The sequence below is a fragment of the Anopheles bellator genome, chromosome 2 (assembly GCF_943735745.2).
Source record: "Anopheles bellator chromosome 2, idAnoBellAS_SP24_06.2, whole genome shotgun sequence".
NCBI lineage: Eukaryota > Metazoa > Arthropoda > Insecta > Diptera > Culicidae > Anopheles > Anopheles bellator.
The window spans coordinates 55,259,125-55,281,703 of NC_071286.1; the positions used below are offsets into that span (position 1 = coordinate 55,259,125).

Consider the following 22,579-nt stretch of genomic DNA (forward strand, 5'->3'; position numbering starts at 1 on the left):
TGTGTTTGGTAAGCGCAAAAGTTCGGACAAAAGTTCACTTCATAGACTATCCTCTAGTGGGCGCGCGGGAGCGGCGATCATTCCTACACGTGGACCAGATCACTGTCACGAAGACTCGTACCCGTTGCCAGGCGCACTGCCGGCGGTTTGGACACTGGAGGGCGACGGTTAGCAGTGGCTACGGTGGAGGAACCATCCGCTGGGACCACGTCTGCCGTCTCACCGCCGGCAGCGTGGACAATTGCGGTGGACGGTGATCCGGAGGTTGTGGTACTGCTGCTGCCACCGCTCGCGTCGGAAGAATTTTCCGGCGATCGTATCGGTTGCCGATCGAGAGCGGTACTGCCACCGGTCGAAGAGAGCAGATTCACGATTTCCGGCTCCGACAGCAAACGATAGCGCACAAGACTTTCCGGTGACTCTACTGGGGCGCGACGGATCACGGGCCGCAGTTTGGTGAATCGAATGATCGTTGAAGGGAGGCATGCAAACCAACATACAAACAAAACACAACACACAACCCCGCGATTGAATGATGAATGTTGTTTTGGGTGGTTGAAGTATTAGTAGCGATGCGATCGTGTTAGTGAGTCAGTCATAGCGCACAGTAGCAGTAGCGGGGATGATGATGATGTTTTGGTTAGAAAGAACCCGGCCCCGCGTGATAGCGAACCCCGAGAACCGATTTGAAGCCAACCCGGTTAGTTCCACACGACGGACGACACAATCGAGCGAGAAATGCATGTAAAAAAAGAGCAAAAAAACAATCGTTAGTAAAGAAACATCACACCACTACACGGAAGAGCGGAAAGGCAGAAGAATTACAGTAGCAGGATTACAGTTGAGACGAGTGCGAGCTGGGGATCGGGGGTGGAAGGATCTGGGGGCGATAATGTTGGATAGTTTACCACGGAGAACCGCGTCGTTTCGACAAATCACACGCGCACACACCTCGACCAATCACCTCGTTGTGAAGTCGCCGTAGCGACGTAGCAAGGACATAACTTCAACATGTAAATATCGATAACATAATATGATCATTTTAACTGGGGGGTGAATGACCATTGTACTATGTGTTGCGTTTAGTTTTCTGAAAACGAACTGAGGAATTTACGCAAATCGTCACAAAACAATCGTAAATGAAAATCATTCATTCATTTGCGTAATGCTTTTTTTTGTGAAATCAGTTTATTATTTTTCACTATCCCTAATCAGAGGCATACTTCCGTCAAAGGAAGTATGCCACATTGCATTGCAGTTTACGTTGCTTTGCTACGTAAATGGTCCTCTGGCGGAGGATAAAAAAACCCCTAATCGCGATGAATATTTCTATTCTCCTAGGGTCAACTATGTTCGATGATCGAGCGCTTTAAAACTTACACTAACCATTAGAAGTATCACAAGAGTGCTCACCGTGTCAAGGTGCGGAAGAGCAAAATGAAAGATGCTGTGTTGGAGAACAGAAACAACAGCAGAAAAGACGTGTACGCACAGAGCACAAATTAAAAACGGAAACATTTGGAAGAACTGACGAACCCAATCGTTTTCGGACTTAGACTTTTCTGCCCGGTGGGCTCTTCGTATGAGTGAACATTTGTAAGATGGGAGCCTCTTCCGGCTTCCACCGACCACCGACTTCCTTCGGAGAAACAATACTCCCAAGACACACGCGACAAACAGGGCACGGACACCGACCGTGGGTGATTAAGTAAAGGGGACGTTAGTCTGCTCGTCGTCAACACTATGCTTGGAGGACGACGATGGAGTTTCGAGTTCGTTGCTGCTGCACCCGCTATCCGTAAGATGGCCGCCGCCGCCGCCGCCGCAAGCTTTCCCAGAGGCGTTTGTAAGCATTTTCATCCCGGTATCCGCACGGCTGTTTCCACAAGTCTCATGGCACCGTGGCTCGTAGCCACGACCGACGACCACAACAGGGAGAGTCCTGTCGCGCGAAGGAATCCCCAAGCTGAAGCGCTGACGGCGTTCGAGATCATCGGCAGAAAATGACAGCAGCGACGAGTAATCGACCGATCCCGTTCGTGGACCATATCGGAACGCTTGCTGTGAAACCGTCGCCCCTTTTCCGCCACGGTACTCGAGGTGGGGCAGCTGATGCTGTGGTTGCTGTCGGTGGTGCAGTTCGTCGTGATGCACCCCGGGGCGCCTAGCGCTCACGACGACAGGATCGCGGATCGAGCGCGACGACGAGGAGGTAGCACTGGACGAGGCCGTTGCAAGCGACGCATCCGAGGACATCAGACCGAGCGAACTATCATGGTGCAACGGACGCAACTGACCGGATGACGACGAGCGATCGAGTGCCAGCGGGTGAAGAGGTGGCGCTTGATGGTGATAGGGCTGTTTTTGTTGCTGACCTTCGGTGGCTTCCCTCATCGTCATCAACGAAAGGATCTTCAACTCCGATTCGCTGAGTGTCGTCTTCGTGCACTGGTACGCCGTCGTTTCCGATGGTCGGGCTTCAGCCGCAAGGCCACCATTCAAGGGCGCTTCGATGCGGCACGTTGAAGCAGAATCGTCTTGTTTACACTTTGCGCCACCCATCAGTCCGAACAGCTGGTGCGTCATTTTCTTGAACGTCCGGTTAATGACGCCACCCGTGGGCAGAGGACTTTTCTTGACCGCCAGTAGCTCAATGGCTCCATCGTCTGCGCCAGCGAGCGGCGGCAAGGAAGGCGGGTGATAGGAAAATGCTTCAGCTCGGACGGGTGGTGATAGAGGCTGTGCTGGTGCTAACGGTCCAGTGGCAACGGTTGTCGGACCTGCAGGGTAAGGTAGGGTACAGGGTGGATGGTTTTGGTAAGTGTTTTTCTTTCTGCAGTGTGCAAGCTAACAAGGCACTGTGTGGCTGCGCTGTTGTTCCTGCTCACGGTGGACGCTGCTAACACAACCAAACGCGACGCGCAACCTTTGCTTTTACACGCGATGATGAAGGAATAGAGTGTCGGGACAGGAATCGATTTCTTTCGTTGCAAAAAAGTGTGGAAGAAAACCATCGGAATCGTCGTGGATCGGATGATTCAAATTGTTAGTAGCGATGATGAGATGAGTGATAATTGTGATGAATAAAATGTGGTTATCATCCCGATAATCCGAGTCCAAGTGAGTGTTAGAGAGCTTGCGTACTGAGTTCGTATTAAGAGGAGCAGTAAAACGAATCCACCACCAACTTTTGGAAGTTTTACAGAAGGAAACAGACAAGACTCAACGCATCCGGCAGTGGAGAGCGATCTTTTCGCCCCATTTGGTGATGATTCGACGTTTGGGTCATTTTGGATGCTAGGAATTTGATGAAAGAAAGTGTAAATGTGTGTCAGAGAGTGATGCGACGGTTTCGAAAGTGGTGTGCATTTTACGCAAGTATTAGACATCGAAGCGCAAACTAGCCTCAACAACCTTTCCCCTTATAAACAATCGTACGGTTCCGCAGATTGCGATACGCAGCGATGTTCTTTTTATACAATGTGCGCCTACGTGAGCCGAAGATGTTGTGTGTTAGAGAATATTGCTTCAGAGATGTGGTTGCTTAATCTGTTTAGACACTATCCGACAAAATGTACACTTAACGATCTCGTTTGATGATCGCCGCGCGAAATTCCTATACATTAGAGCGGGAGTTTCATGCTGGTGAGCGCTTGCGGTAGTGGTAGATCTTATCGAACTGATAGTTTTGGTCTATCGACGAATGGAAAAAGATGGTAGCGTGGTAACAGTGGTGGTAGTGCTGCTGACTCATGGTAGGTAGTTTGTGATAGTAGATAGTAGCTGAGTGATGAGCGTAATTTACAATTAACAACGAATACAACGTGCGTATGGAAAACGTTTCGCACCACGAGAACCTTTCCGTTACAGTTTACGAAGATTATTTACAGCACACCATCCAGCAACCATTTCTCAGTAGGCGCCGCTCGTGAACCTCGAACAGGAACAGGCCAAAGCGGAACATCTTCACTCCCGTCGCTGACCCCGTTCGAGAGACACGTAGCGAAACCACAACCACAAAATAAAATTACTCGCACGGTTTCTCGTTTTGTTTGCCAAGGGCTTTGATTTTCTTTGTCGCTTTCTTCCATCGATAACCATTCAGATGTTTTGTTTAGCTTTTTTCCATTAACATTCTCTTCCGTTCCCTTTAATGCTGCTCTCAATTGGTTCGTCGTCCTACAGATTCAAAATACGCTAAAAGATAACATTGTGGACAGTAGGAAGGAAGGAAGGAAACGCTTAGTTTAAAAATAAAAGTACAACGAATGAAATAAACACAAAATAGTACAATACATAACAAAAAGGCTCACATGAATTTTGTCATTCAGATTCGATCGATCAACACACAAGAGCGCAATGACGCTTCCCGCGTGCTCCTTTTCTAGTAGGCTGTGTGTATCTCCTGCAGAGCACGGTCGTTTGCATATGCTACTGAATCTGATACGCTCTCTTTCTTTGCCGTGTTCCTATCCTATGCCTTCGTAAGCACAATGATTTTTGCCTTGTTACAGCTACTACCATACACACAGCAAGCGACGATCAGTAATTAATCTCCCTACAGGTTGATCTCTGAGGTACCTTTTGTCACATCATTCTGCTGCTGCAGGACACACTTCAAATACACATCTCGCATCTCGTACGTTGCACGCACAGTCCGTGGCACAGTCCAGCACTAGGTTTGCTCGCAGTGATTGTTTTCCGTTTTCTTTTAATTTTCGATACTTTCATCCTGTTCTGAAACAATCGTACAGCCACATATACACACATACACAGCTACACAATCGTGAACTCACTAACTAACTGGATCACCTGGCAATAGCTGCCAATAGACTGATTGATTGGCCTTCTACGTTTGTTCAGTGTTCTGCAAAACCGATCTACCGATCAGTTTATCGTGAAAAGAGTTAAGCATTTAAGGATTCCATTGAAGCAGTTGATTTGTAACGTTAAAGAGACGAATAAAGCTTAACATTCAAAGTCTCGTTTGGGAAATACACCAAAACCCAAGCTAACGTTGAAAGTAAACAGTGTCTCAAGTCTGTCTCAAGTGTCTTTATGGTCTAACACACCTTCATGAAAAGGAATGATGATTCGCGTCGCTGTCGGTGAGTTATTGATTTCCCCGTCCCAAAACGAAGCGAATTATGGTTCCATGTTCCGAACCTTCAATCAAAAACGAACCTATCACTCGACTTCATCGACATTGGAAAGAAACACCTCCGATCACGGTTATTGCTGACCACGTTTTCCGAGAAACAGGAAAGTGAATCTAATAGACAGATGTTTAACGGAGTATATTTTAGTTGTGCCATCGAATAGTTCTACTTTGCATTTTGCACTACTTATCTCTTGGGGATACACGCATAATAGGTACATGAAGAAGCTGTACGGCGCATCCTTAGACCACTACTTTGTGTTTAATGTGTATGGGTGTGTATGTGAGCTTATGCGTTGTAAACGACTTCTAACACTTTTTCGACAAACGATCCGTTCGATCTTTACCCAGTTGGCGTTCGGAGAGCGATCGGTTCAGTGGGCGATTAGCTAAAGTAGCAACGCTGCCCTCGGCGAAGGTACTACTGTTTGGGGTGCTGCCAGTGGTGGTGGTAGTAGTAACCGAGCGGAGACTTTGTACTTCTACAGGGGCACTCAGTGTGCGTTCGATCGAGAGAACGGAACTGCTGTCGGCGGTGACCGTTGGCGCGAGCGCCGCAGATTGGGTCCGTTTTGGTGGCAACTTCATAGCCGCTCGCAGCTCCTGTCGTATCTCGCGAAACGAGAACGGAGCGCAGCGGTTGCTACGGGCAAGAATCGGACTGTTGCTATCCTCGGGGCCGTTTGCTGTAGCAGCGGTCAGGACACCATTGTTCACTACCGATGGGCGTCCGGATGACGGCGTTGAAGCCGAGCGTTCGACTGATCGTCGAGCTTGAGTTTCGCTTGAACTGAAAGCACATCGCGCGTCAATTTGGCGACAGTCACCGAAAGAGCTGGTAGCTTCAGTTTTCTCGCCTCCGAACGGTTGGTCTGTCGTGGGAGGTTCAGTTTTGTCGTGCTTTACCGACATAGCATCATCAATATCACACTTATCGATGATCTCGAAAGAACTTTCGAGTGTTGGCGAACCAGCGGCAGCATCCGTTTCAGTTACCGGTGACGACGGAGCTGGCGGACCAACGTCGAATCCTATTTTTACATTCGTCGCCCTCGGTTTCACCACCACGCTACACTCGACGGTGGCGGCGGCCGTGGTCGTCGCTGTGCTGTCACTCAGCAAGACCTCCTCGATGGTGGACGGTCTACGGCCCATCAGTCCGCCACCGCCACCGAGGAAATGGCCCGGACTTTTGCTAGGTGACTCGTAGCTCAGCTGATTATCACAGAGAAATGAGTAGTAATCGGTGGGATGGTTGGTGTTGCTGGTACTGCTGGCGATCTCCTTGCTACTGGTGCCACCTTCGGTAGCTGGCCGTCGCCCACCATGGTCGGGTGTGCTCCGAGCGTAAGAACTTCCACTACCGCTCGGAATGGTGGTCGTGGGACTGCGTGGTATTTGCGTAGCACAGGAAGAGGACGGAAGTGGTTCCGCTTCCGGTCGTTCGTCGTGTTTCATTTCAACCGGTCGGACCTTCACACTCTTCACTAACGTTTCCTTCAGGCTCGGATTGCTACGCATGTTCCGAAGCAAACGGAATCTCGTTCTGCCACCGTTGCCGCTGCCGCTGTTGGCCACCCCTCCAGCACTGCCACTGTTTGTGCGGGTCCTGCCCTCGGATCCCTTGCCGCCCGAAAGGGCCGATAGGTTGCTGGCACATGATCCATAGAGAGGGTTGCTGCCGCCAGTTCCCGCGCCAATGGTCACCGCCACCGCGGCTCCACCACCACCATGTTTGAGCTTCAACGAGCCGCGTTTTTTCTTGCGCCGTTTCATTGCCATACCGAACCGCCGGAAGGGCGATAGAGATGAGGACGCCGGCGATGACCACGTTGTTGTTAGCTTACTACCACCACTAGCAGCAGCTCCGTCAGCTCTACCGGAAGTCCCGATAAGAACGGTGGCATTTGAAGGCGACGAGCCTTTGGGCAAGGAGTTTGGAAGGCAGGGTGGTGATAGCAAAATGTGAGATTCCTGCAGTTCATGATCATCGTAGTTTTCCACCAGCACACTCGCACCGCCAGAGGGAAAGGGAAGAAATGATGATCGTGGTTCATACAGCATCAACTCACGATGATCATTTTTCTTCCGCTCGCCAACTCCGGTGGTGCCGGGTGGGATGGACTTTCGCAAAGATTGACCGCGGCGGAACACTGTCCCGCTGCTATGGTCACCGTCGGCACCGCTGTTGCTGCTGCCGTCCCCACCAGTTAACTTCACCGGAAGAAGATCGGTCGAGGGGAGGCTTCGGGGCGGGAACTGAACAAAGTTGGTACGACTGTTGGTGTTATTACTAAAACTATGCATGCTACTACCACGACAGTTCTCGTCGGCCGGGGTGCCGCCAGCAGGGGGAAGAGGGCCACTACCTTTACCACTACCGATGAGGCAACGACTACCGGTGAGCAGATAGTTTTCGTCACTATAGTAACGTGAAGCGGACACGGAGGGAAAGGCGCAGGACTTGGTTGGGATCATGATGGTGGCGTTGTTCGTGGTCATTATTGTTGTTGTTGTTGCTGTTGCTTCTGCTGTTGCCATTGTAGCGAAAGGCACCGGCCGAACGGAGCTACTACTACTACTTTGGGCGGGTTTGGTTTTGGATTTTAAAGAGGATGTTGGTGTTGTTGTGGTGGACGTCGCTGTTGGTCGGGATTTGCACAAATCTGAGACTACTGTTTGACACTCACCGGACTCCCATCCTTCCTCCTCTTCCTCCTCTTCCTCTTCCTCCTCCTCATCGTCGTCCTCCTCTTCTTCCTCCTCGACGGAATCGGTGCCGGAAATTTCCTCGGATGAGCCACCGGAATGGTTATGTTGCTGCGGCTGCGACTGCTGCTGCTGCGGTGCTTTGTGTGGCATCTTGTTCGTCGCCGGGGATTGCTGATTTTTGTAGCTCATTTTGCGCGTGGGAGAGGAAGCGGAAGCTGCATCAGGCTGCTGAACGGCGTAGACGGCTTGGTGGTGGTGCTGCTGCTGCTGCTGCTTCATTCCCATAGGTTTGGCGATTGAGAGGAGTCCACCACTGTCAGGGTGCCCGATGTTTCCGTAAATGCAGCTGCTTAGCTGGCCACTTCCCATCGATGACCGATTGTTAACGCTACTCCGATGCTGCTGCTGCGGCTGCTGCGCCAGTAGCTGTTGCTGAGATTGGGTAATCGATTCCATCTGCGCGAATTGATGCCTTTGCTGTAGCTGCTGCTGATTGCTGTAGTATTGATGGTGATGGTTTTGATTGCCACTGTCGACCAAGGGAGCCTGTTGGGTGGTCGGTATTGTCGAAAGCTCACGGTTCGCTGGAGATTGCTTTTCACCATTCTTGCGCTCACTGCTCGGTACTGGCCTTAGAAAAACAATCACCTACAATAGAAAAACAGGGCCCTCGTTACAAGAAATTGTTTGTTTTTGGTATCATCTTCATATACCTGTTCGGGGCAATTTTTGGCGTTTCCTTTGTGGGCATCGTCGATTTCCTTTTTGGTCAGGGACAGCACCAACCGATTTTGGGAGTCATCTAAGGGTAGACGATGGACACAAGAGCGTTAGAGAAAGTGCGTTCAACATTCATTCTTACCACATGACGTCCATTACTACGTACAGTGTCCTGCTCGCTCCACGAAGAATGTGTTGAACCAAAAGTGCCACCGTTTGTCCTGCAGCTTCGAGCGCGCAAACTCAATCTTTACGTCGCCCGTTAGCGGGAGACAGAAATTTAGCTGCACTGTAACGTGGTCCTCTGACCGCTGGAACTCCGTCAGCGGATGTGCCTCCTTACTACCCTTCACCTTGATCGTACCGGACTTGAGCGGAACGTCTGCCGGACTTATGTGAATTTCGCATATCTGTCCAGCGTGCAGGGGAAGAAAATAATATCAATTAACGTTTCTGCTTGTTCCATTTCGTTTTCAATACAAAGCTTACATAAAGCGTGACGTCCTGGTAGGGTCCTGGCTTGCCGCGTAACAGCTGCTCGTAGTACTCGACGTATCGTCGCTGCGATGGGATGGTCACCCCTTTTTTGTCCTTTGTGCGCTTCTCGGCGTAGTATGTCAGTGCTTCGTTGGCCGTCTGGAAGGCGTTGCTGTACAGCAAGTAGCAACAAATCATTGTACCTAAAAGACAGCAGATGACGGCGAAAATAAGTAGCGATCGATAGGTAATAGGTAGGCTGTTTCACACTAAATTAAAAAATGTGCTCAAAAAAAACAAAAGGGTATCGAAATCATCTAGGGTAGGTTTCGCCTGCTGAATAGGAGATTAATTTTACATCGATAATTGGTGTCCACTGTAGCTTGTGATACGATACCGCTTTGTGAGTCAAGATTGCCGCTTTGCGTAAGATCAGTCAGTTATGGAGTGAGGTATCGATTACTCGACATCAGTAAAGCGCACTTCGCGCATTCAGTTATTCTCGCCACACCTTTTTTGACGGATCGAGGGAGTTGAAGGGGTCGGACGACGAAACCTCGGAGTGATCGGGGGTGTGGTCGCCAACGTGACATACAATGCGCGCGCCCGTTACTGAGCGCCGATAATGAAGGAAACTGTACCTTCCACGGCACTTATCGCTTCACTAGATCGACGAGGATAAAGAACAATACTTTTCGTGGCGTGGGGCAAATTTTCTGCCCTACGAATCATTAGGTTAGAGGGGCCCTTTTCGCATATTTTGTCTAACCCAGCAGAGCAAAGCGCACGTGCATGGCATATCGGCACACGCAACACTGAACTCATCGTTAACGCGTGCTGTTAATCTAACAGTAGCGATACCTTATATACTAAGGATAGCTTTGAGTTGGGAGCTTCCCCACAAGGTTAGCGTTTACTTACCCGTGCGTCCCTTGCCAGCTTTACAGTGGATCGCCACGACGTGGCGACTGTCGCTTCGCAGAAATGTGTCCACATCTTCACAGAATTTGTTAATCAACTCGATGTCTGGTGGGTTGTGGTCCTTGAACGGGTACTCGGCGTAATGCTGTGAAAGATAGACACAAGAAGAGCAAAAAGAATATAGCGTTAAACAGCGCAATTCCTAGATCTTGTGGACCGTTTAACTTAGAAGGAAAAATATTAGCTATCTTTCATATGTTATTTATTTATTTATAATATTTTAAATGTGTATACCAATTGACCACCAACTAGAATGTTCGCTAACAAAAAGGAAAGTTTGCTACTGGGAAAACAAATAAATTTCGTGAAATAGAACTTCACCGAGTTTTGTTACTTTCGATAAATATAAACTATTCTTCTCAGTTGCAATTCACGATTGAAGAGTAGAAAGAGCGTATAAAAAACGGAACGAGCAAAACAAATCGACTAACGATCGATAAGACAGACACCCTCCGCAACCCCGGTAATCCACACGAAACCGTATTTCCGAGCAGCGCTGCTAGAGATAAGCGACAGTTCGCGGAATAATTATGACGATCAATCATAATCTTCGCCCCAGAGCAGCGCTTCAAACGGAAGAGTTCCGGGAGTTGACGGTGGTGGTCGGCACGAAGCGAGCAACAATCAACAGCAAATCACAGTAGACGATTAGATGTCAGCCAGTAGTAACGCCTGGACCCTGAACCTCTACCCAAACACTATGGTTGCTATGTTGTAAAAACATAATTTTCTCCAAACCACCTACAGAGAGCTGTCAAACAGAGTTGTCACGGATGGACAGAAAGTGGCAAACTTCATTTTCGAGAGGGTTGAAGCCTATCAATCACGGAGCATAAATTACAGCTTCATGTAATGAGTGCCAAAATGACGCAAAACAGCTGTCAGGATTAGATAAAAAAAAACAGAAAATCTATTTAATGTGTGGGTACATTTTATATACGGGAAAGATGCCAGATGGAGCACTGACAATGAACTAGAATTATCAATACAGATTTATCTTCATCAAATTCCACACCAAAGTTTCTTTGTCTAAACAGCCAACGTCACTAACTTCGTTCCACCCGAATATGATTTTGGGAAATAAAAGCAATGGCAATGTTCCAAAGACTCTTCGTTCTGTTTATTACGAATGATGAACAAGCATCATCGTTTGATGAATGAAAATCAATGAAGATCTGCGTCAATAATTCAATATTTTAAGGGAAGCGTATGTAATTGCATAAATGTTCAGATAAGCTCACGTTCATAATGCATTAGCATTATTTTTCACTGGTATCAGACATTTTTTACCTCCGTCTGACACGTACATCGTACAATTGTATTACGAGCAATTGTCGTTCGAACACGGATTAAAGCTTCGGATTTAGGAGCTTGTAGATCACCGCCATCGCCCCTAAATATGAATTACAGAAACATGATAATATTGTTGCAAAACAGCATTCATATCTGATGCCAATGAACCCTAATCTCATTCTCATCAGCAAATGTTCGACCAAAGCTATCTTTTATTACTGAACTAACAAAACAAGAAAATGACAAGCTCTCTTTATCGCTACTTTTTACCTTATAGTACTTAAAGAAATGGAATTTACACACCCTCATTAAGGACTTGTTCCTTTAAAAGATTTTGAACATTAATTTATGCGTCATTGTCGAAGACCCCATGTTACTGAACTTGTACGTACATTGTTTTGAGAATTAGAATGTTAAAATTCAATAAAATTATTTTTATGAACCCAGTGATGGAATTAGATTCGAAAAACGAATTAAAAAGATTAGCATTGGATAGTATCTTAGGTCCGCAACCGCCCGCAACTATAAATTGCATTCATTACTAAACCAGCCACGATCGGATCACGGCGTTTTATTCAATGTCACTCTGCGCACACCAGAAAAACGGAGGGCTTCTCGCAAAGAAGCAGCTCTTATAATATAATCGCATTAAACGCGAGCGACGCAAGCAGCTCAACGTCAATCTCGGGCATCGGCGACGGTGCACTCTCTGCGGGGGACGACGATGCAGCAACTTGTTTTATTGCATCGATCCCCATACATCTCGGAGGGCCACAACAGCACACACGAACGAAGCTCAGTGTAGACGGACCAGAGGAATCCGGACATCAGAAGCCGCACACAATTTGCATGTTTGAAAACATGACGATCACCGGTTGGCTAGGGTCTTCCCCTTCTGCCGTTCAGTGTAAGGTAGGACACACAGGGTAAGTTTGATGTCCGAGAAACGACGTTTGGAGAGGTTCTACACGATATAATAGGGCAACTTGTAAAACAATATAAAATGTTGGTCATTTTAGGTCATAAAACCGCAGCAAAATTTAATACATATGCTTATTAGCGCTTCGTATTACATTTAATATGCAGCGAATACAAAAGCCCATATTCTAAGCCTATGCACTTTGCCTATGTACAGAGCAGAGACCAGGAAAGCCGACGAAGACTGAATTGCTGCGCCCTTTTCTTAATTTTGTTTATTTTTTCACAAACCGTAACTCAGCCTTATCGTTAGCCTACCATCGTCGGCCCGATGTTTTGTCAATCACAATTTTTTTATTCCCCAGAATTGTATCAATCTGCGCGAATGAAGAACGTGTGCAAAATTGCATCGCCTTTTTATTGGGGAGTGGTCGAAAATGCAACATCACCGAGTGAAAGGGTGTCTGCGAGCTGCAGGGGACCCCCCAGGTCGTTGGAGGTGATTTCTGACTGCTTTTTTTACTTTTTACAACTGATAAGACACTCTCGGGCGGCGCATAGTGTTGCATCTGCTCTCGATTAAGCAGCTTTTGTCAAAGACACATTGTTTTATAATTTACTATCTCAATTTACTAAGTTATGCTCACTAAGCTTCGTTCCGCCAATTTTTATTGTTTATGACGTGCCGTGAACAATTGCACGAATGAACGAACATCGTCCTTCGGCCGTCGAACGTCGACGGAAGTCTGCACCAACGCGTGGGAATGTGCAGGCGACAAATAAGTTCAGCCGCACACGACGAATCCTTCTTGGCGTGGCGCCTTTTAGAAACGCACCGCACAACCCTCGTTGCGACAGGTTTCGCGGAAATGCAGGAAGGAAAATTTTCTATTTGCAACATCCCGCCCGCAATCGGGTTTACCGTTTGTCTAGACTCGCTTCGCCCTAGCAACAGCAGCACCAGGCGCAACCCACACAATCTCTCGTGTCGCGGAGTGATGATTAGAGAGGGTGCAGATTAAAAGCCGGTGTTCCGTCATTTTCATCCGCCGATTCGCCACCCTTACTCAATGATGATGATGATGCACTTGATGCGCAAGGCGGTTCTCGGGTTCGACCCGTGCCCGCGAGGCATTGTTGCTAACCTAGGCCGCCGCCGATAGACAAGCTTTGTTGCTGCTGCTGATGGGAAAAAAATGAGAAAATGAGTCGGCCCGGCTGAGTGTTGAATCGACAGACGATCGAATCCGATCATAGCACACCCGGGAGGGATCGTTTAACGCTAAATAGCGCTAAAAGGACGCCCCTTTCTCTGATGTGCGAAGCGTGAGTCGCCGTCGACTATCGTGCGCATCGTAATCATATTGCGATTGTTGTATCATCGTCGCGATCCCCCGTAGCTCGCACGCGGCGATAATAGATTGTGGCCGCCGTCACCGGTTGCATGTGTATATTTCTGTCACTGTTGCATATGCAGTGCCGCTCCCTCCCCACGGACATGCGCCACCAGGAACATATGAGGTGCGCGCACGTCAGCTGTCGCCTTGTCAGGTTTTTGACCTTTTGCGCAACATTGTCACACTAGGTGGGTGGGAGAATGAGTGGGTGTAAACTAGCCTCTGACTGGTATTTAAATTCTATCCTCCCAAACGGGTGTGAAATGCGATCTTTTAATCGTTTACTTATTACCAATGTTGGCACTTTGGGGGCCACTCATGACGCAAACAATAAGAATGGTAGATTCTTTGCATTGACTTAGAAAAGAAGTTTATGAAGAAGTTTATCGTGGAAATGGGAAAAGAAATGAAATTTTATAAAAAATTCCTATTCATATTTAAACCATTGCCATCATTTGTAAGAAGATCACACAGCAATCTTTAGGGGGCCACTGCCACCAAAAAGGAGCTAAAGGAGCTAGCGAGCGTTGCACGTCAAAATCAGCTGGCCCCACAACATAACGACTCGAATACTAGCTGTGTGTGGCACACGCAAATACAACCAAACAAAATACACAGCATAGCGGCGCATTAGAGATTCTCTAACGCATCGAGATAGTGTGTGGTGTGATGATCTTTGTTTACGGAAGTGGTTTCTTGCGAAAGGACATCGCATGTTCGGCGAAAGGAGCTCGTGTATTGGTTGGTTGGTTGGTTAGTTGACCCGTTGGCAAACAAATCGGAACGCATGCGCTCTTTGGCGTGGGAAACGGATGAATGCACAGGTGGATAATCAATATTCGATACACTCTTGGTACGTCGCTCGTCTATTATTTGTGAACCCGAAAACGGGGTCTTACCGGAAAGAGGGTGGAATCGTAGGTACGCTCCGAGCAGAGGTTGTAAACCTTGCAACAGCCCGGGTGCTTCTCCTTGAGGAACTTGACGACATCCCCCCGCTTGTTGCGATAGATAGATTCCACGTTGTCCGCCGGATAGCCCATGGCAATGATTCTGTCGCCAATGTCTGAAAAAGGAAGAGAAAGAAGCATGTGAAAAGTCTAGATAAACGAATGAAGCTGCTTTCGGTAGCAGTCCAAACAAAGAGGGTATAACACATAAGAAAAATGTGAATCCTATTTAGCGTAAATGACTCCTGGTGCGTTAGTTCTTTTCCTAGGACAGGGCAGGTACGATACTCGGTCGAGCATAATAATGTATGCTAACAACTCGATACTGGTAACGAGAAGCACCATCACGTGACGGGTGAACTGAATCAAATTTAATTTGTATGATTGGCGAGTGGCGAGAATGAAATATATGCGCGCCCCCCGCGAGGGCACATTGTAATCAGCAACACACATCGTTGCCGCCAGTCATGCTTCAAAATGTTGCAATGTTGTTACGGCGTGTGGCGTCGATGTGTGTGCAGAAAATCTAGAAGAAAAAAAAGGAACAAATTCCCTTGCTGCACGAAAGGGTGATGTAAATTAAAATAAAACACCGCCCGACACAATTCGTTGCCGTGCACCGCCCGCCGGTCCGGGCAGCATCTTTTCAGCCCTTTTCGGGAGCGGAAGAGAGACAGCACTGGCGCAAACGAATGTGCAACAAAACTGCATCCGCTCACCGGCTTAATTGTGCATGCGTCCACTATTTACAGCATCGCAGCAGCAGCCGTCGCCGCAGAGTTGAGGGTCTCTTGATTTTTGCTGATACTTTTTCGAATGCATAATACTGCAGCAGCACCAGGCTCTGGGGGCTCGGGGGCTCTTCTGACAGTGAAGATATAATTTGCATATTTAATTATCGCTGATTAGCACATAAACAGACCGACGCACACAAGGGGCCACTGCCACGTGTTATTTATTTCTCCCAGTAACGGCACCCCGAATACCACACACCTTCCGGGGCATAATTTTGGTTTGAAAGTGAAGTGAATTATGAAATCAGGGATGTTTGGGTCGCACTGTGGACCAGGATCGGAATTGTGGAAAATATGCGTTAACAACGTTCCGATCGGAATTAATGAGCATAGGGGCAACATTTAACACAAGCGCGCTTGTTTGAGGAGAATTGTTTTGATTTGAATTCTTTCAGTAACGAGAGTGCCGTATGAGGAAAGTATGCGTCCAAGCAGTGCAAGAATTGGGGTGCTGACATGAAGCAGGGCTTTACTCCATAAACCACAATTAAAGGATAGTACTGGGGTGTTGAATAAGTTTTGCTGTTCGATACGAAAAACACAAACTAGGTCCCAGTTGCATCCCAAAAAACCCATGCTAACAATTTTTTGTTCGATTTCTGGACACGAACCCATTTCGGAACCAGAGAACCAGGTTCACATCACTCCTTTGCCTTTTATTTTGATTCAGCATCATGGTCATAGATTCAAGTCTCATCCATAGTGATGAATGAACGCACAAAATCCACTTTATGCTTTATGCTTAAAACGATCGAAATGTTACCGAAAAAGTTGCATACAAATGCATTTTTGTCATATTTTTAGCGAATGCTGCACATATTTTGCACACAGCTTTCTGCAACCCAATACTACAGTCAATATTGATTCCACTGTTCAATGAGATGCCTTTGCCTTATGCCTTATGTATATCTTTTTCAGTCATTCGACGATTTTCAAATTTTCCAAATTTACAAAATCCTTTTTTTTTCTACGATTTCCGCTGTTGAAACGGCGGACATGGATCGTCTTGAAGGCTTGTACGAACACCGTTAAATTCAGAAACCCTAATTTTAATGTAATACTTGAAGACGAAGAATCTTTATACACTTTCAACATTCGTTCATAATTTTCGTTTGCTTTTAAACCTTCCGAAAATTGAAAATTGATTCATTGAACAATAGTTGATTTTTTCCGTTGTACACATCGATTCTAAATGGCTTGTAAAAAAATTAGGTGACCGATTGAAACTTCACGTACATATTATTATTATTTATATTTTTTTTGAAAAGGGTACAATTAAAAAATGGACTCGTAGCATTACCCTCTGATATTGAACTGCAAAACTTATTGAACACCCAGAATGGAATGGTCTGCGCCAGACCTCAATTTCACGAATTGAGATTTGGATTTATTGTAGGAATAAATTTAACAGAACCTTACTATATGTTATTCAAATTAATGTTCCGAACTTCAGAAATTCAGAGTTCCGGATTGAAATGCGTCGTAAGTCATAAGCGTTTCAAAAAATACTGGACTGAAGAATGTGAGAAGTAATAAAAACTATTCTTTCAAATCACTGCGAACGGATTTCATTTCGAACGGTTTAGTTCTGAACATGTAAAGCAGCATATTCTAGTAAACCCAGTAAACGGATTGCTCCGAGTTAGATTCTATTCCAACAAGATCGAACTGCGATTGACCAATGCACACGCAAACCCGTTACCGAGTGTAGCAGCGGTTCGTGTTGGATTCCCAGCGACCCGGCGGAGCACTAAGTTGCGCGGGCCGCTCGTCATAGTCATACGATCTGTCATTTATGCGCGCACCGCGCGACATCATGCTCAATTAGTACTAATTAGCAATATAGGCGCCTCTTCTCCCGCGCATGACATTCAGAGTGTCTCCTAGCTATTTGCCGCTTCTCGTGGCCACCAGCCAGGGTTCATAGAGTCGACTGCCGTCGCGTGCAAACCGGTTGGGTGGCTCGAGTGCATAGAAAAGCATAACAAAATGGTGTGGGGAGGGAAAACCTGATCTTGGGCCCTCCACATTGTCCATGACCGAAACGATCAGGTTAATGCGATATCTCGCGGCCGTTTGATCGGTCGGTGCGCGTCGGCTTGTGATGGTTTGTGTCCACGCAGCTATACGAGAGGCAGGCTGACCATGGAAACCGAGGCACCAACACACTTATGGAAGCACCACACAACTCTGGGCAGCCCTCTGGTCCGTTTAGGCGGGAAACGGTGCCTTACTGGAAAGAACGATCAGCGGAACTCTCTAACTCTGATTTAAAGAGAACTCTAGAGAGTGGAAAAATTAGATTAGATAGTTATATGACAGACACACACCTCAATACCTTAAATCTGTCTCAAATTGAGGTATAAAATTGTACGTTACTTTTTAAACAACATGCTACAGTACTATATGTGGCCATGAATAATGTAACATAAAACAGGATTGAATGTCGGTTTTACGGAGCAACATATCAATACTTTCAACATTGGTAAGTCTAATGTTAATTAGACATGCATTCCTGTTTTATACTGTAGCAAATTATTTAACGTACAATTTTATAACTCAATCAATGGTAGCACCACACATTTGGTACCCATTTCGCGCAAATGATCTGTGATCCGCCCGTCTCAGAGTGGAGCGCGTGACACATGCTCCGTCCGTTCAAGGACGGCAAGAACATCAAACGCTCATAATGGCCGAAAGCCATGCCAACGTATCGAAATTTCTCTCTCGCGCGCCTTCCGACCGCTGAGGTTCACTAGACGCAACGAGGCGGCGGCCAACCAGCCAGCATACGGGGGTCTACGACCGATACCGTCGGCATTGAGTTTGGAGGGCAAATCCCGCCCGTCCATGTTGCCTCCGTTGCGCCCAAGCAGGGTAGTGTACTAGTGATGGTAGTGGTGCCTGTGGTAGTAGATGCGTTTTTTTCTTCTCTTTCACAAAACTAACTCGGTCAACTGGCAGCGCTGCCCAGAGAGGCTGTTGCATGCATGCAAATGTGGATGCCTCTGCTCGGCATCGTTTGGGGTTGGATTAGGCCGCCGCACGTTGGAAACACAAGCCGGTGTGGAGATTGAAAATAGAACACAAAGCACCGTGGCTCCATTTCAAATGCAAAAGACCGGTTTGCGTACCTAAACCACCAGAGCTGCTTTGGAGGAAGCGTTCGAAGTTTTGTTTCAATAAAACATGAGATTTGAACCGTTTTGATGATATTTCACGGATATTCCTAGGCTCCGGGTTTCATATGAAAAAGGATAATCGGGGACAACCTGTGAACCTTCCCGTAAATTCCCGGGTGTTGCCGCGAGGACCTGAAGGATAGTGAAAACGCCACGCGGTTGGCAATCATGAAAATGCACATGTGCGGCCGCTTATCTAGAATTTCTCACCACGGCTGATACAGATTCTCTGCCGATGGCTATGCACACTCACTTGTGAACGCGATTCCCGTACGGCGAAAGCCTGTTGGCGTATTTTACACAACGCCATCCCGGGATAACCCGAGAAATCAGTTCTATTTTTCGAGCGAATCGAAATGACGTAACTGTCCGCCAGCGAGGCACAGTAAACTGAGCACCAGCAGTACGTTTACGGCAATCCAAATGCAACATTGTCGCCAGTGTAACCAGTGGTCGTAAATAGTCGAAGCAAATACGAAAGCTTAGACTAGTGTACGTCCTCCGAAGGATCGTTTATCAATCGCTAAGACGAGCCTAAGACAGTAGCCTTTCAACACTATGAACAGTTTATCCCATAAAACCCTTTCTAAGGTCGGAGAATAATCGGAACAAATGTAAATAAGTACAGCATAAGAATACTTACACGAAAGATCCAGATTGTAGCCATCCTCGGTAAAACGTATCCGTTGCCCGCTGACCATCTTCCGAATAATGTTGGGTGGATTTGCCATGAATTCGGCGTTTCTTTCTCAACCGTTCCGACCGTAAGAAAGGATCAACCTGTACGTTGATCAGCAGCATAAAGAGTCGACGCCCATCTGCGCCACTCTCCGGTGCAACACACGGTTTGCCCGGCTCACTGCACTCTCTTCGCGGTCCGTGTTTCGGGTGTTTCCTTCTTCTATTTGCCACCAACCAGGGGCATACGTGAAGGAGTTTCTCCAACCGATCGCGATCGCTCGCGCAGCAGTCGTTTCTTTAGGGGGGTGGTAGGGGGTGTTTAAAAATGGTGACCGTTACTGCCACTTATGCAAGCAAGAGCGGTTTATGTTCATTAGCAGAACGTTCGTTCGGATTGTAAGCGGCCAAAGCGTTTCAGCTTCGCTGCTCTGCTGATTGAAAGTTGCTGGATCGAGCGACGGCGTCCTGGCGATCGATCGGTTTGTCATCGAAATTCTCCTGCCCTGAGTTTGGTTCACTTATTTGCACGACTCATCTGCACACTGTTCACTTCTCTTTCACTAGCCCCGTGAGCCGGTTGATAAGAGAAGCCCGTTCTTCTGATGGGTCACGCGTCAAACGCTCATTTCGAAACAACTACACTCCTTCGTCGATCGCAAATTGGCCAATCGTGGGGATTTTGCACGTGGTGTATCGGAAAGTGTAATGATCACCATTATACATAATAAAATTAAAACACATTAAACAAATAAACAACCCTTCGGTGTGGCTCCGGGCCTATGGGGCGGCGGGGGCAACAACGATTGAACTTCGTTCCAATTCACAGCCTTCCGCAGTCGGTGGCAGTAACCCTTTGGGCCGGATCGTCCTGAATGTCGTCCATGGTGTCACTACTGGCAGTGCCGTTGTTACTACTTCTGTTTTCGGCGGCGGTAATGGTGGTCGCCGTAGTGATGTTAAAACTTCCACTAGCCATCATTACTGTGATTCACCCGATTCGCCAACTCTCTCATGTGGTTCGTTGGTGGTGCTGGGCAGAAGAGGGCTGCCGGCGGGGGTAAGCACAAAGATCCACCATGCGGCCACTTTTTGCTGTGCCGCACATCTCACGATAGCGCAACACACGCATACGACTTCACACTGGCAGGAGATAACACAGGCCACCGACGCCACTGGAAGAATGAGTGACTCACACAGCACTGCGGCTGCTGCCTTTGTTTCTCACTGTTCACGAAGCATTCACGCGGAAAATCGTGTTGTGCCCCAGGACAGCATCATTCTAACATCGCAAGCACGTGCTTTCGGTTCGTGCGTCTACTGCGAACTGAAGTGAGCACGAACGGTGAGCCGTGAGTTATCCTGGTGAAGTCGGTGCCTCTTAGTGTGCTTCTCACGCACCCGGCACTATTCACTAGGCGATCACACCGCGGTATTATAGGAATGTGTGCGGCAGCGTGCGGCTTCGACACGCCATTGATACACTCAACACAACAAGCAGATCCTCTAACGCACACACGCGTTAAGCCAACCCGCACAGCGGTTCGGTTTATTGTTGAAACCGTGCGGTACACAATACACTCGTTCGATTTAGCCTCTCCAGCGCTGCTACCACTTTCTAAGCATTAAAAAACGTTAAAACACCCACCGACGCTGTACGCCACTTGCTGCCGACAACAGAAGGACGTCGGGGTAGCGGCGGCAACCCTTATCTGTTGCGTTACATTTCTTTCCTTCCGTTGGACAGGAGGCAGGCAGGTTGTTTCATTAAAATAATACAACTATAATCACAAATACACAACGGACACCACGCGTATTGCTACTTAGATTGCACACACTTTTATTCCGATTCGATTGCACTGGTGTTTAAGTAACGAGATGATTCTGCAAAGAGACGTAAAAAAAAGGAAATATTTCATTAAATGTATGACACTCGCGGAGCTTTAACACACCAAACACAGCGGAACTCTTTTAGAAACACCAGACGCATAGCATCAAAGTAATCATAACTAGACCGTGAATGTTTGTATTTCTAAGTTGGCATCGCCGTCACCAATATCTGTGTCCAATGTCAATTAGTATTTGCGACATGGCACAAAGTATCATTGAATTTTGTATGCGGATTGAAATTTTGGTTGCCAAAAAGGTAGAATATGTAGCAGAAGGCCGTTGGTGGGCAAGCTGCATCGAATAATGACTATGACGACAAACGGCAGGGCAAACCAGACCATGGCTGCAGAAAAACACTATCGGGACCTTTTTGATAACAAACAAAACCAACACCGGTGAATGATGCATCTTACTAAAAAATACTCTTACTTTTAACGCTGTAACTTTCTGTTTTTCTTCAACACACAATTTGCACTACCCTGCCACTCGGGACGAGCCGCGGAAAGAACCTTTTCAATCGGCGTTCAGTCTATCTACTAACCCGAATCGAAACGAACGGATCGGAGCATGGGAATTTGTGGTAGTAGCTCAGCGCCAAGCATTTGCCACTCACTTTAACTGAGATACTCTTCTCGGCGCTCGCGGCTAGCGTATCTTTTCTCACTCGCCTATCCACAATGAAAAATTGATGCCCACATGAAGAAGGGATTTCCGTTTTTCCTCATCCGTTAAGTGTGCAATGGCTGTAAAATTGTTCTCCCGTTGCTCTTCCGGTGAGTACTACCGCTTTTGACGGACACGCTGCTATACCTCATATTACAAACGATCAGTGAACTTTGATGCTGCATAGGAGAGTAGAAAAGCTTCACTAGAGCAAAGCCCAGGCACTTTGAGAACGCTATGTATGCCCATTTTCCGAAAAGTTCACCACAGTGCACAGTAGATAGTTTTATGTTAAAAACAACTTAAATTTAAATTTATAGAATAATTAGCAAAAGTGCCTATTCCAAACCGACGAGAGCGTTATCCGTTCCGTTGTTGTGTGCCTTCGACAACAGAACCACCACGCGGCGGCTTTCAAGGACGTAGAGTTATAACAGCGTATCTTCAAGCAGGCCACAACAAAGCACACACAGCACGCTGCGATGGTTCTACGCTAATAGCACGCATTTGTAAACGCCAACCGCGCACGCACACTACCGGTGTGTGACAACCGAAACCGGTGGAGACTAATGGAAAAAGAATACACGAATCGGGTCAGTAGTGGTAGAAGAAGACACAGGGAAACGCGGGTTATCTGCGAACGCGCGCGTCCGCGGGTGACGGATTGAGTGCCATTAAAATCACGACCCACCGGTCGGCTGATCGGCATTTGTCTTCAGCAAAAGATAGGGGTGATTGTGCGTAGCGATGGAATTTTCCAAGGGAT

General features: G+C 47.3%; 1 protein-coding gene across 1 annotated transcript; it reads right to left on the reverse strand.

Moving 5' to 3' along the window:
* Positions 1 to 4,065: 4,065 nt before the first annotated feature.
* On the reverse strand, positions 4,066 to 19,321 carry LOC131207740 (mucin-17). Its single transcript, XM_058200365.1, has 10 exons — positions 19,226 to 19,321; positions 14,556 to 14,722; positions 9,989 to 10,133; positions 9,080 to 9,270; positions 8,757 to 9,000; positions 8,584 to 8,672; positions 8,090 to 8,518; positions 7,928 to 8,020; positions 7,776 to 7,864; positions 4,066 to 7,580 (listed from the first exon to the last, which is right to left on the reverse strand). The coding sequence occupies exons 1-10, from the start codon at positions 19,311 to 19,313 to the stop codon at positions 5,468 to 5,470; spliced, it is 3,648 nt and encodes a 1,215-aa protein (XP_058056348.1). The 5' UTR covers positions 19,314 to 19,321; the 3' UTR covers positions 4,066 to 5,467.
* Positions 19,322 to 22,579: the final 3,258 nt, after the last annotated feature.

Coding starts and splice junctions, on each gene's coding strand:
- LOC131207740 (XM_058200365.1), bottom strand. CDS start 19,313: ATGGCAAATCCACCCAACATTATTCGGAAGATGGTCAGCGGGCAACGG. Junction 10,134..14,555: donor ACGATTCCACCCTCTTTCCG/GTAAGACCCCGT, acceptor TATCTTTCACAG/CATTACGCCGAGTACCCGTT. Junction 7,581..7,775: donor TCCACCACAACAACACCAAC/ATCCTCTTTAAA, acceptor ACGTTACTATAG/TGACGAAAACTATCTGCTCA.